At 35.3% G+C, this 16,493-nt stretch overlaps 1 protein-coding gene across 4 annotated transcripts; it reads left to right on the forward strand.

The window, feature by feature from the left end:
* The first annotated feature begins 1,073 nt into the window (after window positions 1-1,073).
* LOC145205472 (molybdopterin synthase catalytic subunit-like) lies at window positions 1,074-15,101 on the forward strand. 4 transcript variants are annotated; one of them, XM_080078207.1, is made up of 14 exons: window positions 1,074-1,377; window positions 1,540-1,715; window positions 1,831-2,013; window positions 2,536-2,713; window positions 3,048-3,173; window positions 3,542-3,712; window positions 4,104-4,211; window positions 4,509-4,650; window positions 8,640-8,743; window positions 12,343-12,548; window positions 13,594-13,747; window positions 14,069-14,292; window positions 14,619-14,646; window positions 14,774-15,101. In XM_080078207.1, the coding sequence occupies exons 10-14, from the start codon at window positions 12,533-12,535 to the stop codon at window positions 14,871-14,873; spliced, it is 522 nt and encodes a 173-aa protein (XP_079934333.1). In that variant the 5' UTR covers window positions 1,074-1,377; window positions 1,540-1,715; window positions 1,831-2,013; window positions 2,536-2,713; window positions 3,048-3,173; window positions 3,542-3,712; window positions 4,104-4,211; window positions 4,509-4,650; window positions 8,640-8,743; window positions 12,343-12,532; the 3' UTR covers window positions 14,874-15,101. The 4 variants fall into 4 exon arrangements, with proteins under 4 accessions (XP_079934333.1, XP_079934332.1, XP_079934335.1 ...); XM_080078206.1 differs by having other exon boundaries at window positions 8,657-8,743; XM_080078209.1 differs by lacking the exon at window positions 1,831-2,013 and having other exon boundaries at window positions 8,657-8,743.
* Window positions 15,102-16,493: the final 1,392 nt, after the last annotated feature.

Below are 16,493 nucleotides of genomic sequence, written 5' to 3' on the forward strand. Positions count from 1 at the left end.
ATGTTTTTGTTTTGCGAACTTTATTTAAAAATGCTTTTCTTGTTTCAGAATACCTTGGGATTATCGGATGAGCGGAACTTTTTTTTGTCCCATTTGTTTGTTAGTTTTATTTTTATTAATTTGTTTTGTTTGTTTGTTTTACTTTTATTGATGTTCGTAAAATTTGGACAATAAAACAGTGCAATTGCTTTTCTAAATTATTTTGCGATGTAATCGTTCCCCAGTAAGAAAGTTTTTTTTTGTATTATTTAACATAGATAACATTAGGAAGTTTTTACAGTTTTAAGAGTTAAGGCCCGTTTACACTATGCGTATCGCGCTCGCTCAAACCTGCGTAAATTTGTTTGTTTCATTTTTTCTGTCTGGTTTCGCGCTTGACTGATTTCGGGCGCTCAAGTCTCGTAGAAATGAGCGAGCGATCGCCTGCCGAGCATTTTTCTGCGTATCAAGCTGCTTGAACCTGCGCAAACGGTCTGTGTTATCGCTGTGTGCGGGTTTCTGATTTGAAAAAGCTGGTTCAATTGCCAAAAATAATTGATGACACGCTATTTGCCTTCAATTTAAGTATTTATTACATGGTTATGATTGCATGTTGTGTTTTATTGTGTTTAAATATTGTAATTAATTGCATTAAAAATGTTCCTTACCCTAGCACAGCGGACTACATGTTATAGAAACATGAAAGTGAGATAAAATGTCACCAATCTATACAACATCCAGAACAATCCTGTATGATTACCAAGATGCAAAATCATGTTTACTGACAAAATATGATGTAATTTAGATTCATACAAAGCTTTTTCTAATCTAAAATAGTTAACAATAAATTTATGTGGTGATTTATGGTCATCGACATTTGCTATGAGCTAAAAAATAGGTCTTTTATATTATTTAGTAAGCTTAGGTACGCACCGATAATCGCAGTGTAAACGGAAGGGGTCGTTAGGTTAGGTTGGGCGCCGCTAAGCATAGTGTAAACGGGCCTTAATACTTGTCCTGGATTGTTGGAACGTCTGTACGATGTATTTTATTGTACACAGGTAGCCTACTCTGGCAGTTATGTTTAGGATTAAATTACCTGTCCTAATACCAGTAATTCATTAGCAAGCTAGCAAGCTGGCAACCATGGCCGTAGCACCACTGTTTGCATGGTGGAGAAACTTGGTGCTGGTACGACTTTTCGCAAGTGCGGTTGGATTGGGCGAATTTAAGTTAAAGCCGATTCAGTTCATCCCGAGTTATTTCCAACATATCGGTATTATATAATTCACTGGCAACACGGACAGTCAGAAATACCAAGTACATGCGGCTCAATTTTGACACACATAGGGCAAAATACGACGTTTTTTCTATACCAGGAGCAGCAAATTTTTATCCGTAAGTTTAATGTTCGTATAAATTGTTTTCTCTTATTACTGCATGTTGTGGCGCGAAATCCAAGTTGTTTGGAATTGGTTTTATTGTGTTAAAAATATTTTTCTACTTACGTATGTCAATTGTCAAGTATGGATAGCGTAGTTTTGAAGACAATTCGTTTAGATCAAGTGGTTATGGCGATGAGCTGGTTTGGGCCGCGATTTGGCTTCATAAAGCAACTTATAAGCAATCTTATTTGTGTGATGCGTGATGCCGTCGCAAAATATCAGGAATTCGGTCTGGACAAGATTAACACCGATAAAGGATTTACTTACTACAACAAAACATTGGCTGTACAGGTCGGTTCTATTACGTTAATTGTCAATAGCTAACAGATTGCATGGTGCACAAAAACATTTTAATATTTACATTTTAATCATGATTTTGTTGAAAATTTGTGTTTCTTTCTTTCAGCTTTTATTATCTGAGCTAACAGGAGATTACGATTTGTACATCACTCCTGTTCTAAACTTCTGCGATACATGGAGTGCTCAAAATGCCCCAAAAACTCCAGGTGGTTTGCTGTCAATGCCAAAAATCAAAAACAAAATGTTATTTGTGGGCAAGAGTCACTGTTGTTTTTATTGAAAACCTGAGGTAATTGGAAAAAAGGGTCATTAACATTCCTGTAATTTGGTTACCAATGCCACTATATTTAAAACAATGCTTTAAGAGAAGTAAAAAACATTGAAATGCCACTCACTTCATACAAGTGATCATTTATTTAAATAGTCTATTACTTTTAAGAGCATGAACAACTGTTCTTTTAATGCAGGTTTTCTAAAACGTTGCTTTGGTCTTCGACAAATTACTTTGCATTGTCTTTCATGCACCACAGGGTGTTGTGGGTTATTAATACAGATGAATGCAGTTACTTACATAATCCATTTCTCTACAGTGGAAATGTTATTCCAACCTAAGCCGTTTGTTTGCAAAATTATCTGGTTAATAGCATAAAAAAGTTTTACAAATTGGTTCAGCAAAAAACGCATTTGTTTGTAGCCCGATATATTTTGGGCATCAAAATTTGTCGTGTTCTGTTTCATGCTTTACAAAATAAACATGAACTAGCATAGCTACAATATAGATCAATTATGTACACTTTATATATTTTTTCAGCGAACACAGCATTTTTGTGCACACTAACAGCAGAAGAAACATTAGATCTCAATCAAGCATCAAGCTACCAGGCCATGGTAAAACAACATATATCAGAGGTTATTGGGAAAGACAGCGGAGTTAGTTATATGGTTGGGTACGGAAAGGATTAATCCAAGAAGTTGCACGACAGAGATAGGTAAGAGAGTAAAATGTTTACTGTGTATCTATTGAATGTTGTTTGTACTTTGTTTCACAAAAATGGTTGCATGGTAATATCCTCATGTCATTGGAGTGTATTAAAATATTTTCTGTTAAGATTTTTTGTAACTTATTGCTGAAACTATTGTAAAAAATTGTGTATTGTGTTTTTCTATGAGTGATATTTGATTATTTTTCCTTAACTATATCAATTTGTGTTCCATCTTAGCAACTGAGTTTGCATCTTGATAAAAAATTTCTGTAGTAAACTTTAATTATCCACATTTCCAGATTTTTTTCATCCATAACATTAACAAACCATTTTTTTCCAGCTCATGTCCGACTTCCCCTCAACAGTGCGGATGGGGATATTTTAGGTCGCCTAGCAACAACACACATGAATTAACTGGAGCTATCGTTGGTGGACCGGATGACAGCGGACATCTTGTGGACCCTGGGTAGGGTGCTCTTCCATGTTTTTGTGTTTTAACATGCTGCTTGCCACAAAATAGAATCTGCTTCTACTTGTGTGAGGGTTTCTTGTGTAAATATTTTGCATTCATTGTTTCCTAGTAGCTTTAATAAAAACCAAATTGCCAGCAATGTAATATATTCAAATAAAACATATTCATAGGAACACTATGCATGTTTTTTTTTGCATTGCTGGCAATTTGTTTTTTATTAAAGCCATTAAGGCTTTGTTTACATGTTTTGATTAAAGAAGTATTTTGGTTTTAAGACAACTAGCAGTCAGTTAATAAAACTAACAACTAACAATCACTTTATTGTTTACTTGGATTTTTTACTTTTGCCTCTTATCTTGCAGGAAAAATTTTGTTGGCAACCAACCTCACATTCTTCACAACTTCGCTTCAATCGGCAGCAGCGGGGATTCTTTACATAGAAAGCATAAATTCAGGGCAATCTCTGGTTGCGCTCGACCCACAAGAAATTGCACGACAAGTTTTTGCAATTAACACCGCTTCTCAACTTAATGGTAAACTGATTAACATAAAGTTTACTTTTTCCATTACATTGTATGAATGTGTGATTTGTACATTATTGGATATGTGTATTTGTTAACTGTTTGACCACACAGCATCACCAATAACTTGCTTAACTTGTAAATGACATAATTGTTGCATTTTAATTTACTGGGACTATGAATGTTTTTAAAAGTTCCAGAGATTCCTAGCTTGGTATAATTTGTGCAAACTTAAAAAAATACTGCTTAAATTTTTTTTATTCCTAACATTGTGTGTAGAAAATAACTAATATGGGTCTTCTAAATAGCCTTATGTGGATACTTTGAACTCATCCAAGTGATGAAAGTGTAATTCATTGGAGTTTCCTTTTGTCACCAATTCATCTTATTTTTAATATTGCAGCTTGCTCATCATCACTGTGTGAGAACAACGGTCAGTGCACCAGTGTGGAAGGGTTGAACTATCTTTGCACTTGTCCTGATAATGTTTTTGGTATCAACTGTGAACATCGTAAGTTGATGAGTTTATTTTATTCAACCTAAATACTGTTTTAATCTTTGTACTTTTTTTATACTTATGTGTAATAGTGCAGCTTGTCATCTAACTAGTTTGATTATGTTCATTGAAGTAGGTTGCATGAATTGTGCTAATAAACATTTATGTTGAAGAACAGTCAATTTAGAACATTGGATTTTGAACTGTTGGCAATGAACAGTGTAGCCTGTGATTGAAATAGTTTGATTATGTCCAGCCCTTCAGTGAACAAGGTTGTATGCACTGCTCTAATAAACATTTTTTATCTTTGAGGGTATGACCCCCATCATAAAGTTCACCAACACTTGGGCGATAGGAGCTGAGATAAAACTTGAACTCCCCGATCTACAACCCACTGGGGCTTGGCAACTTAAAAATGGGGTTTCCCCACGATTGCCCCCTTACAGAAGTTAATGTAAGTAAAAATATAAGCTATTGCTGCCAGAAGAGCTCGATTGATGTAAGTAAAGCGTATAATAGTTGTCTGGAGGACAAAAAGTGAAAATCTGAGAAGTGGTCGATCTGTTGCAAAGCTGACATGTGCTCAACAACCTTGTTATCATCACATTATTTATCTCACAATATTAAAGTATTATTTCAATATGGTGGAAAGTGTTCTCCCATTTATTCCAACTATGCCATTTGTTTGAACATTATTATGGGTCCCCTTCCCTGAAGGGGACACATATTGATTTTACTCAAATTGTTTTGTTTTTTTCTTGTTTTTTCTTTCATTTTTCTTCTCCCCAAAGTTTGTCCGACTCGTTTTTCCATCAAATGTTTGATGGATTTGGCTGAAATTTACACAGATGGTAGATATAGTTATGTAGATGTGCATCCCACTTTGTTTTTGTTGATAACCCCAGTATTTACCCCGCTAGCCCCCTAAAATGGGTTATTTTCTTCCCAAAGTTTGTCCGACTCGTTTTTCCATCAAATGTTAGATGGATGTGGCTGAAACTTATACAGATGGTGGATATAGTTATGTAGATGTGCATCCCACTTTGTTTGTCCAAATAACCCTAGTATATACCCCACTACCCCCTAAAATGGGTGAGTTTGTAAATAGTGTCAGAATTGGCTGAAATTTGGATAGTCTATAGAGTATGCCATTTATAGATGTCGATTGGTGTGTTTAACCCTGTAGCCCCAACATTTATCCCACAAGCCCCAAAAGTGTAAAACGTATTTGTATGTTACTGGGCACCACAAACGAAGATTTCTGTTTGAATAATTATAGTCAAGTGGGGTAAATAAAACAATTTTTTGAAACTTTGTTGCCAAATTTTTATTTTAGGCAACAAAAGGTCAGTTTTTCTTCCCAACAAAGCTGATGGGGCTACTTTTGTAGTTACGTGTTAAGTTTTTGATTTTACTAAACAATAAAAAAAATATTTGACAAAAACTGTTGTTTTTTTAACCTATAAAGGTACAAAAAAAAATTTTGGGGTAAAAAAACAAGTGGACATTAGGACCAGTTACAAAAAAATAGGTGGCAGTTAGAACTTTAATTGAGTTATATGAACTTAATGATGCATCTTAAAGTCAAAGATCAGACAGAAATTTTATTAATACATTTGTTACAATACTCGTAATTGAAACTTAAAGCTCGAATCACCCAGTCCGTTGCTTGGTGAGTGAAGACTAAAAATCCTTATAGCAATAGATGTAAGTTCCGACAAATCACTTAGTCGTTCACCCTTTGGTTTTAAAGATATATATATTTCGCTATTACAGCATCGTCAGTATCTACGAACAAGCAGAAAGATTCATAAAAAAATGGTTCTTCCTAGAGTAAAATAACGTCCTTCGCCTTCCCCTCCAGTTTGTTTGTGTTTATATCGCCTTATCTCATCAACCAGCGTGTTTTCTCTGCCTGTGGATTTTTATCGGACGATAATATACAAGTTGCCTTGTTTCCTCCCTCCGGCCGCGCACCTGTAATGTATTTTTTCTTTTTCTTGTCTGTTCGCTTGTTTGATGCGGTAGCGGTTCACTCGGTGCGTTGGTTGCCGCTGCAGCTTGAGTAACGTTTTTTAACATTCCATTTTACACTTTTATTAGTAGGTCTTTTATGCATACTGTTTTCATTAATTTTTTATGAATCTTTCTGCTTGTTCGTGGATACTGACGATGCTGTAATAGCGAAATATATATATCTTTAAAACCAAAGGGTGAACGACTAAGTGATTTGTCGGAACTTACATCTATTACATTTGTTACAATGAATAAGCCAAAAAAACACAAGCCACATAAATTTCTTTGTTTTCGAAATTTTGCAAACCAAACTTACAGCAGTCAGCAAACTGTTTGTAAACTAATTAAACACTTTCAAATGGGTGCCAGGACTTTCCATGGATTTATACCTTTATTGCACTGCATTTATTGCCTTTAATTTGGTATTTTTTTCATTTACCAGGCTTTTATTAGTACGGTATGCAACTAGGTTAAATAGAGCTCACCCACTTGCCGGCCTGCCATGTAACCTACAAACTTCTTGAAATGAAGTTTCATTTTCTGTCCAAAACTGACTGAATTACCACAAAATGAATTGATTCCCCCCTTTTTATTACTTTTTTGCATTTTTTATAAGGCCTGGACCCTAATTTGTACTTTCAGCAATGCAGTTATACTTTTTGGTAAAAACTTCTTCCAAAGCTAGGTCCCCGAAGCAATTTTGTACAGTTTTGGTTTAAGTACATGTTTTCTAGGCTTTCTTTTTATTTTCTAAACTTCCAGGTGACAAATAAAAAAATGTGAGCGAAAAAAAAAATTTGGGGTGCAAAAAATACATTGTTTTTTATTACCCCATTCCTATAGAACCGTTTGGGGTAAAAACGAACAACAGGATATCTGAAAAAATATAGAAGCTAGCCAAGTGGAGTCTTTTTTGTTTAATAGATCATAGTTATGACACAACATAGAACAAAGGTCATTGACACCAAACATGTAATAAAAAATCTGCAGGAAAGTTTCTAAAGGTTGTTGAAGACTTTTTAACATACGAATTTTACTACTGTTGTTTCAACCAGCATAACATTGCCTAAAAACAAAATCTGAGAATGGTTTATGGCTTATTGTTTAGGCACAGAATAAATATATCTTATGAAAAAGAAAGTATTACAAATTTGTTTTTGGTTTAGCTGTGAGGGTATTGTTTTTTTTACCCCATTTGACTATATTTGGCCGAATCAGGCCAAACCTAAAATCCCCCTTTCTTATTGATGTTTTTAACTGAATCTAGTGTTGTTGATGGGGGTTAACTTAATGGGGGGTTACATTTTTTTTACCCCATTTGACTATATTGTTTATTTTTGAACACGTTGCTGTTTATTATTGGTTTAGCAACGTTTAAAAAATGTTTCGTCGGGTTGTTGCTGCTTTATATCACCTGAAATGACAATTTATTCCAACACATTCGCATTGTACACAATGATGACCAAATATCTATTCGCAAACAGTTCTGTGTTCGACGTGATAAACAAGGCGCTAACCAACACAGGTTGCAGCTGTGACGCACGTTTTGTTGCTATATCGCCAGTGCATGTTTTCAAAACCAAAATTTTACTAATTATTCTTCAGATTTTACTGTGTTTTGTACGATACCGTTACAAACAAACCAAAATATCCACGGTGGCCGCCACCGTGCTTTAAAAACCCAAGGTTGTTGCGCCACCCCGCCACCGCCTACTCGGCGCCTATGATATGAATGTTTTCAGGTAGTAGGTGAGTAGCTACCGTTTTTTCACAAAAAATAGGTGCGCCCTGAAATGACTTTCGATCATAAAATATATTGCGCCACCTTGCGGCGACAAGTGCGCCACCTTGCGGTAGACTGTGTAGACCTCTCTGTTAGCACCTGTTGTGCCTATTAAACTCGCAATATCAACTAAATGCTGGTTAGCCTAAGGCCCTGTGAAGCCCTTACTCTTGCTGTAAGTAACGAACGTTATAGTCACGATTCGATCGTGTTCATGTAACACTTTTTAACACTCGGCACAGTTGTTTCTAACAGTGGTTACCTCTTAATCATATTGTGAATTATCTTCACTTGTATGAGTGTGACGTAACAAAGTTATTATAAAATCCATTGTAACGTCATACGCGCAGTTGGACGCCAAGTGGCCTGGATTGGCATTCATTGTTTATTGAGATGTGTGACGAGCATCAATGCGTTACGCACATCAAACAAAATAGCGCACATTGCTATTCATAGTTTTGTCTGAAATTACAAGATTTAATACTAAAACAGCCGGTCAAAATTTCTTGAGGGGGGAGGGGCCATGGCACCTTGTCCCCCCTCCCCTAAATACGCTAGTGGCATTGTGTAAATGTTCATCATGTTCATCTTCATCATTTTAGATGTGTTATGCAGATCGTTTATTTTTAAAGAAATTTTTTTAGACAAACCATATTTGTAGATACTGAAGATTTTAGTTACGTTGAGTTCAGTGGAAAAGATGGAAGAACTTGTGCAACAAGCCACGGCACCGGAAGGATTGCCAAAGGTAAAACATAATATTCCTGCCAATGTGCAGTTACCACAGTCTTGTAGTTTCAGCTATGTTAAGAATCAAACTCTACTGTACAGATAAGAGTGCATCTAAATTAGACAGAACATGTAATGTAGTATGGACATTGCAATATCACTGATATCTGTATGTGGTATGAATTAAGTTTGTTGACCAAAATACAGTTTGTGTTAAATCTTGTGTTAAAAATGCATTAAGCAACATAGTCATTCTATAGTTTGTTTTTCAATCTTGACTGAAAGGCTTGCATTATAACTGTTGTCTGTGCCGATTTTGATGCACAATGCACTATACTGTCTATATGCATGTGACCACACTGTGTCTTGAAAGCTAACAATACTGTGTTAAAAGGACTGGATATTGTAAAACTTTTTGTTATGTAACTTATTTAGAAACAAAACTGTGCTTTTTATATCTGTGCTAATTCTCATTTTTTTTTCAAAAACAGCACTTTTGGGGTTCATAATATATGACAACATGCCATACAATGCACTGTAACGAAACTTTTGTGTCACCAAATATAGTTAAGTTAGTGAACCTTTCGGAATTTTGCCCAAGCAGACGGTAACCATAATATGAATGTCTTAGCTACTTGGAATATCCTGGTTTGATTGTCAGCTTAAACAAGTAAACCATAACTTTAGTTTTTTTAAATAAGTACATGTTTTATTGACTTACTTTTAATTTTCTAAACTTCCAGGTGACAAATAAAAAAATTTGGGGTGCAAAAAATACATTGTTTTTTATTACCCCATTCCGATAGAACCGTTTGGGGTAAAAACGAACAACAGGATATCTGAAAAAATATAGAAGCTCCCCAAGTGGAGTCTTTTTTGTTTAATCTGCAATAAAGTTTCTAAAGGATGTTAGACTTTTTATCATATAAATTTTACTACTGTTGTTTCAACCAGCATAACATTGCCTGAAAACAAAATCTGAGAATAGTTTATGGCTTATTGTTTAGGCACAGAATAAATACATCTTATGAAAAAGAAAGTATTACAAATTTGTTTTTGGGTTAGCTGTGAGGGTATTGTTTTTTTTTACCCCAACTTCGGCAAATTTTTTTTTTACCCTATTTGACTATATTTGGCCGAATCAGGCCAAACCTAAAATCCCCATTTCTTATTGATGTTTTTAAACTCGTTTTAGAGGTATGGGTGTAGAGAAGAAAACTTGTAAATGTTAAAGAGCTGCATTAATTATCAGGCCAGCGCACATCGAATATTGTTTGGGTGAATATGGCATATTGTTATTAATGTTTTGACATGTCTCCGACTTGCTCGAACATTGTGTTTGGGCTTATTTTAAAGCTTGTGTTTAGAAGAAAACTCCGTTTCTGGAGTATGCCTGGCGTTATGACGCTCATATCGATGCATATTAATTTTAAAATATGCATAATATTAACTGAAAAATTTTTTTTGACAAAGTTTATGCGCTGAAAAGCTTAAGAAGCAGAGAATGTTGTGTCAAAATTTTAGTATCATATCTTTTTTAGTTTAGAGCAATAGCGATTGTTGGCCAGTTTCACTCTGGTATGTTTTTAGGTTAATATGTCATGTTTTGAACATTGAATTTCAGTATTATATCTTTTGTGGTTTGGGTGTAATTGCAATTGTTGGCTGCTTTCATTTAGGTGATTTGTAATGTGTACCTGTTATTTTTCTAAAATGAGCTATGCCCAAGTTGAAAGAGAATCCCTGTTCATTAAGCAACATTTTTAGGCTGCATTTCAGAAACTAAACAAAATACATTCCTAAAGTATTTGCTAAAGAACCATGATTATGATAAACCGAATCACCCCAATTCGAGAATTACAAATTCTACTTTTGTGAGTACAAAATTCCCCCTGGTTGAGATTCTTGCTACTTGTCAAAAAAGAATAGTGGTATTGATGCTTAAATTTAAGGCAGCTGTATAAGCTGTTGAGATTTTGCTTGTGTTAATTATGGGTCCCCTTCCCTGAAGGGGACACATATTGTTTTTGTCCGTATTTTTTTTTCTTTTTTTCTTATTTTCTTTTTTTCTTTTTTTCCGTCTAACGCGGATTTGTTCCCACGTTTTGGTCAAGAAAGAATGGTTCAAACTTTTTCAAATTTACACACATTACAGATATTGGTCTAAAGATGGTCCATGTGAATTTTGACCCCGTTTGATCCCTCAGTTCACCCACAGCTCCCCAAAACGTGAAATTTTTAGCGCGGCTATTGTTCCCACGTTTTGGTCAAGAAAGAATGGTTCAAACTTTTTCAAATTTACACACATTATAGATATTGGTCTAAAGATGGTCCATGTGAATTTTGACCCCGTTTGATCCCTCGGTTCACCCACAGCCCCCCAAAACGTGAAATTTTTAAATCGGCTATACTTGCTAAAGCAGAAGCCCTATGGTGCAGAAATATTGGAACATTGTTTAAGCAGGCTATTCGTTTAGTATTTAAAATTTTGCCAGTTACCTTTACAACCCATAATATGTGTACCCTGTCAGTCCGATATAAGTCCCAAGGGAGGAATTCACTGGTTTACGATTAAGGCCGCAGAGCGGGAGTGCTCAGCTTGACGTCCGGACAGACGTGTTTTACGAGACAGTCGTTTGGGTGATTAGAAATCAGCTGTTTTTGTGTGCAGCAATGCTGTGTCGTTTTATTGAGTTACTACGCGCATTTTCAGTTTTGGCGAAGGTTTTACACCTAAGACGTAATTTAATCTCAATAAACGTACTTCGGTTTCGTTTATGTCGGGCAAAACGTCATTGATCAACATAAATATGAAAAATAAACTTAACTTTTTAGAACGCCACGATAAATGGTCTTTAAATTCTCGTTGTCAGCTTGGCCGTCGCATAACCACGGGTCACTAAAGGTCAACTTGTAGGCATTACAACACAGTTACGAATTTTTCGTCATAACGTATCTTCTTTATTTTTGACAAATCAATTCAAGAATCAGTACTTAAGTCATGTATAAATTAGGCTAAACGGTATTGTTGAACACTGAGGACTGCATGCTGTTAAAAACAGTGTAAAAAGGTCATTAAACGGTCGCTTTTGCGAAACGAAGTTAAGTGAAAACCAGGTTGTTATGTATATATACCTTTGTAGCAAACGACTTTTTTATATAGTGTCTAATATAACAGTTAAGGCTTTCTAGGAAAATTTATGTTTAAATACTGAACTTGAACGACAATATCAAGGTCAAAGCAAGAGATTAAATTGAAAGTATTTTTCCCGTTCTTTTTCACCGTTTTTTTTTGTAATTATATGACAATAATGATGCAAAAAGAATATGGACAAAAAAATTTAAAGTTAAGTTAATGCTTTTATCTACAAAATCTAAAAATAACCGCAACATAGGTTTACCGTAAATCCGCATAAACGCGCGTGTGGGGACCCATTCGTTTTTGCTTGCAAAAACAATCATACGTATAGATAAATTGTGTATAGTGTAGTAAGTTGGTAAATGTCGTATAGAATATATAAAATGGAAGTATATCAGAAAGCCACTTTTCTAGTTTGGGTTTATTATTATTGTTTTTGTTTAGTCTTATAAGGTGTTAAACTTTTCTGTGTTTAACAGGTTTGTTTGGTCACATGATCCAACATGTCATCATCTGGATTGCAAGTGACATCCATCATGAGTCTTCTATGCAGGCCTATTATAAAAAAGATTGGATTATTTTGTTTCTATGTTGGGAAATACCCTATCGGTAATGCACCATTGTTCCAAGATGGTGCTGACAGGCTTGTGAAGCGATGTTTCTATCAACATGCATCATTCAAAAGGTAAGACTCTCGGCAGAAATTAGCTGCTGCTTTAGTTGTTAGTCTCCGAGTGGCACTACACAACCAAATTGTGTCAAATTTGCAATCGTACATGTATTAGTCAAATTAGTGATGTACTGAACTCGCCGAAAAAGGTTCGGACCAAAACTGGATATTAGGCCGAATCAGACCAGATCTAAAATCCCCATTTCTTATGGATGTTTTTAACTGGATCTAGTGTTGTTGATCCGAGTGAACTTAATTTCGACAAACCAAAATCACTTCACAATGCGGAAGCTTTACTAAACTTGTGATATTTTGCAGACAACATTGCTTGTATTTTAGAGATGCAACAAATAGCTAATCTATGATGTTTCATATTGGCTTAAATGAAAATTAAGGCTTCAATTCCATGCAATAAAAAAGTGTGTTTTTGTCCTAACTGAAACATTGGAAAACGAAAAATTCGGCCGAAATGTTTCTGCCTACCAAAACTTCGGTACATCACTAGTGTAGATCATTTACTGCCTGCTCAAAGCATTTTCAGTCCCCATTGGTTTTGCATATGCAATGCCAAAATGTAAATAAACTCCTGTTAGTTCAGCAATGTTTTCAGGCTGTTGGTTTAATTTTTACCATGAACAAAAACATTCTGTGCTGTAATTTGTGTTAGTTGTGTATATAAGTTGATATATAAGTTCTTTAATTCAGATATTTCTTAGGCTAATAAAGTGCTTTTAGTCCAGTTACCAAAGCTGGAGACATCCAGGAGAAAGTTTTTTATGATTTTTTTACCATTTTACTTATTTTCTATTACATGTTAACAGCTGCTGTGTACAACGTTAGTTGATAGCTGTATACAAATGCATGTTAATAGCTGTATACAAATACATGTTAACATGTATTTATTTGTGTCTGTATAATGCTGTGCTATATTAAAATTTGCTTATGTTGCCACACCAATTACGTCTCCATTTTTGTTTTAACAACTTCCAGTTATGACTTTTGGGTTTGGGTGATTTTTTAAATGTTTCAGCATCAACTTATTGAGATATATATTTCACAGGAACAACTCGTGATTTGATGAATGGTCGACATGTCGTACAACTTAATTACGAGTGCTACCAAGAAATGGCAGAAAAAGAAGTGAAAAAATTTTGCAACCAGACGCAGGAACGATGGCAGGAGATAAAAAACATTGCAGTTCACCACAGACTTGGGTTGGTTACGATATTTGGCATTCCGTATTATAGACCTTTACTGAAAATAATGATTCTATGGGTTATGTTATGCAATTATGGCATAAAAAGTGTAATTAAAACTCTTGCAGATGGTAGATGTTTCATTAAAATCAATTGTCTCTAGGAAAAATTCAATTTAATTTTGCCAAATTACACTTGATGATTGTAGTTATTGTACTTAACAACAACTTGCTGAAGCTTAAGGAGCTTTTTTAGGGGAAATGTGTTAAAGTAAAAATCCTAGGTTTTAAAAGTTGTTTCATTTTAGAAGAAAGATTTAGTTTAAGATTTGATGTTTAGGACTGTCCCAGTTAAAGAGGCGTGTATTGTGATTGCGATTTCCTCACCTCATCGAGTTGATGCACTCGCAGCAACACAGTTTTGTATCGACACATTGAAAGCCACCGTTCCAATTTGGAAGAAGGAGGTGTATAACGATGGCACAACAGAATGGATGGAAAACAAAGAGTGCACCTGGAAGATTTCTAAACGAACTTCACTCTGTTGTCACCTCCAAGCAACATGTACATGAAGTTCATTGTAATTTTGTTTTTGTCAAATAGTGGTTTTTGCATTTCTGATTGCAATTTTTTGCCTAATGGTGCTTTTAATATTTTGATTAAGTTATACGTGGTCAAATAGTTTACAACGTGAACAGGGTTGTGGCTAATAAGGTTCTATTTTGTTTTTGGCAATTTTTTTGCCTTGCAAATTTGAAACTTGTTTACTTTTGTGATTTATTTGTTTCTTCTCCTTTAACAAACAGATTCATAAAAACCCCTCACTAATTTAAAGGTTTAATATTGCAACCAATAAAACTTACTGATGGAAGATGTTAATATTTTAACAGGTTCGGCGAGAGTATTTATTCGCAAGAGGTAAGTTCCCACCGAAAATGTATTGGATTGGTTTGCTTTTGTTGGTAATTTTAGTTATTCTGGCAAAAGGCAAAGTTGAAATCCTCTGGGCCGTTATGTAAATGTAATTCAGTTACAACATTCGCAGTTCGCGACCCATCAACTATACAAAGTGTCACGGAATGGCAACAGCTGAGCTGATGAGGTTCCCCCTGCCCTTGTATCACACGAATCTATGGACTCATTGATCTGTCTTTTGTTTTTTTAATTCCGTTTTTTTCCTCTTGTTTTTTCTTTTTATGTTGTACAACTTTCATGTTCAATCGTCACTATGTTTGTGCTGCACCCTTCCTTCCGGCGCCGGAAACTATCCAACAGGGTTTCTTTTGGTGGTTTCTTTTCCTGTTGAACCCCACCCTCTTTCCCTAACACGGGTGGTTAGATTAGGTCCCAACCTGGCTGGTTCCACCAACGTTTCCCCCCCAGTCTTGATGTCCCAATGCCCCAACCTCACCCTCCGTTGTGAGTCCCTGCCACATAACGCTATTAGTAACGGTGTAGCTGCAGCGCGTTTATCATCTTTCCACCAATTGTGCCCTTACCTTTGTCGCGCTTTATAACGTCCCAACGTTGCGCAGCTATTTCCGGCTTGGTGAATATTTTAGTGCAATTGTGCTGCTACGATTTGTATCACCGGCGAAATAAACTCAACTCAACTCAATTGTTTTGTGCAAAACTAAAACTCTCCGTACAGGTTTTAGGGAAAGTGCAAATTTATGTTGGGATAAGCGCGTGGTCGCTTGGATTATAACATAGCAAAATACTTTAAATGCCAACGCTAAGCTACTTCTATCATGCAGATGTTAAAATGAAAAAAAAATTCTGGGGCGGCGTCCGTCATAACTGCTGCTCCTAAAACCGTGTTTGCCATAACTGTTGTCCCTGTGTTTATACTTGAGAATGCAGATTAAGATTAATTTAAACATAAAATAAAGGGAATCCATAAAATCACATGTTCTTTGCTAACAACATAATTTATTTTTTAACGTTGTGATTTGTTGTTTACGAGCGTTTTGGGAAATTTAGTCACGCTCCAATGACCATGACATGAAAGTTTTGCGATTAACCAAACGCTCTTGTTTTCGAATGCGACAATTTGGGCGTTAATTGCATCGTTGGAGTTACAATAGTACTTGGTGTTTTAATTGACCGCAGTTTGTTAAAAATCTTTGTTTGTAAAGTTTTCTAAATCTAATAAATGTGACGTAATAAATGTAGAGTCTTGCAAATATGATTTCAGTGTTTACTTATGACGTAATATTTTTCCAGAAGTTTCCATGTCGAATCATAGCTACTGAAGGCTATGTCCAATTCAAAATTGGGCCAATCAATAGATACGAATATATTTTTTACTTTGAATTGATTTCGCGATGACCTTTTGCCGATTGCAAACTACAAAACAAAATTAACATCCGAAAAAAGTTACTCGCGAAAAAAATTAATTGAATGACTGTGAAAATAAAACCTTGCGCCATCACTTGTTGCTTGACAGTTTGTGATTGCTTTAATTTGCGTTGTGGCAGATAATTTAAACTTAAAAGGCAAAATCATTGGTTAACCCGATTTATAATGGCATTCGGGCGAGTTTGAGTTTCAAATTAAGTTGGCAGCGCTGTCTTATGACGACTGGATGATGTTGTATTAACTAATTATGTTTTCTGGCTTGCACGATTTGTAAACCTATGTGAAACCAGCCAACAATTGCAATTACGACAAGTTTTGAATCGCAGATTGGTCACTTGCTGCTAGAACCTTCAGCGATGGCTCATTTTAAAGATATGAGTGTAGATAATATGACATGCAGAATT

Source organism: Phallusia mammillata, chromosome 8 (genome assembly GCF_965637545.1).
Source record: "Phallusia mammillata chromosome 8, kaPhaMamm4.hap1.1, whole genome shotgun sequence".
Taxonomy (NCBI): Eukaryota; Metazoa; Chordata; class Ascidiacea; order Phlebobranchia; family Ascidiidae; genus Phallusia; species Phallusia mammillata.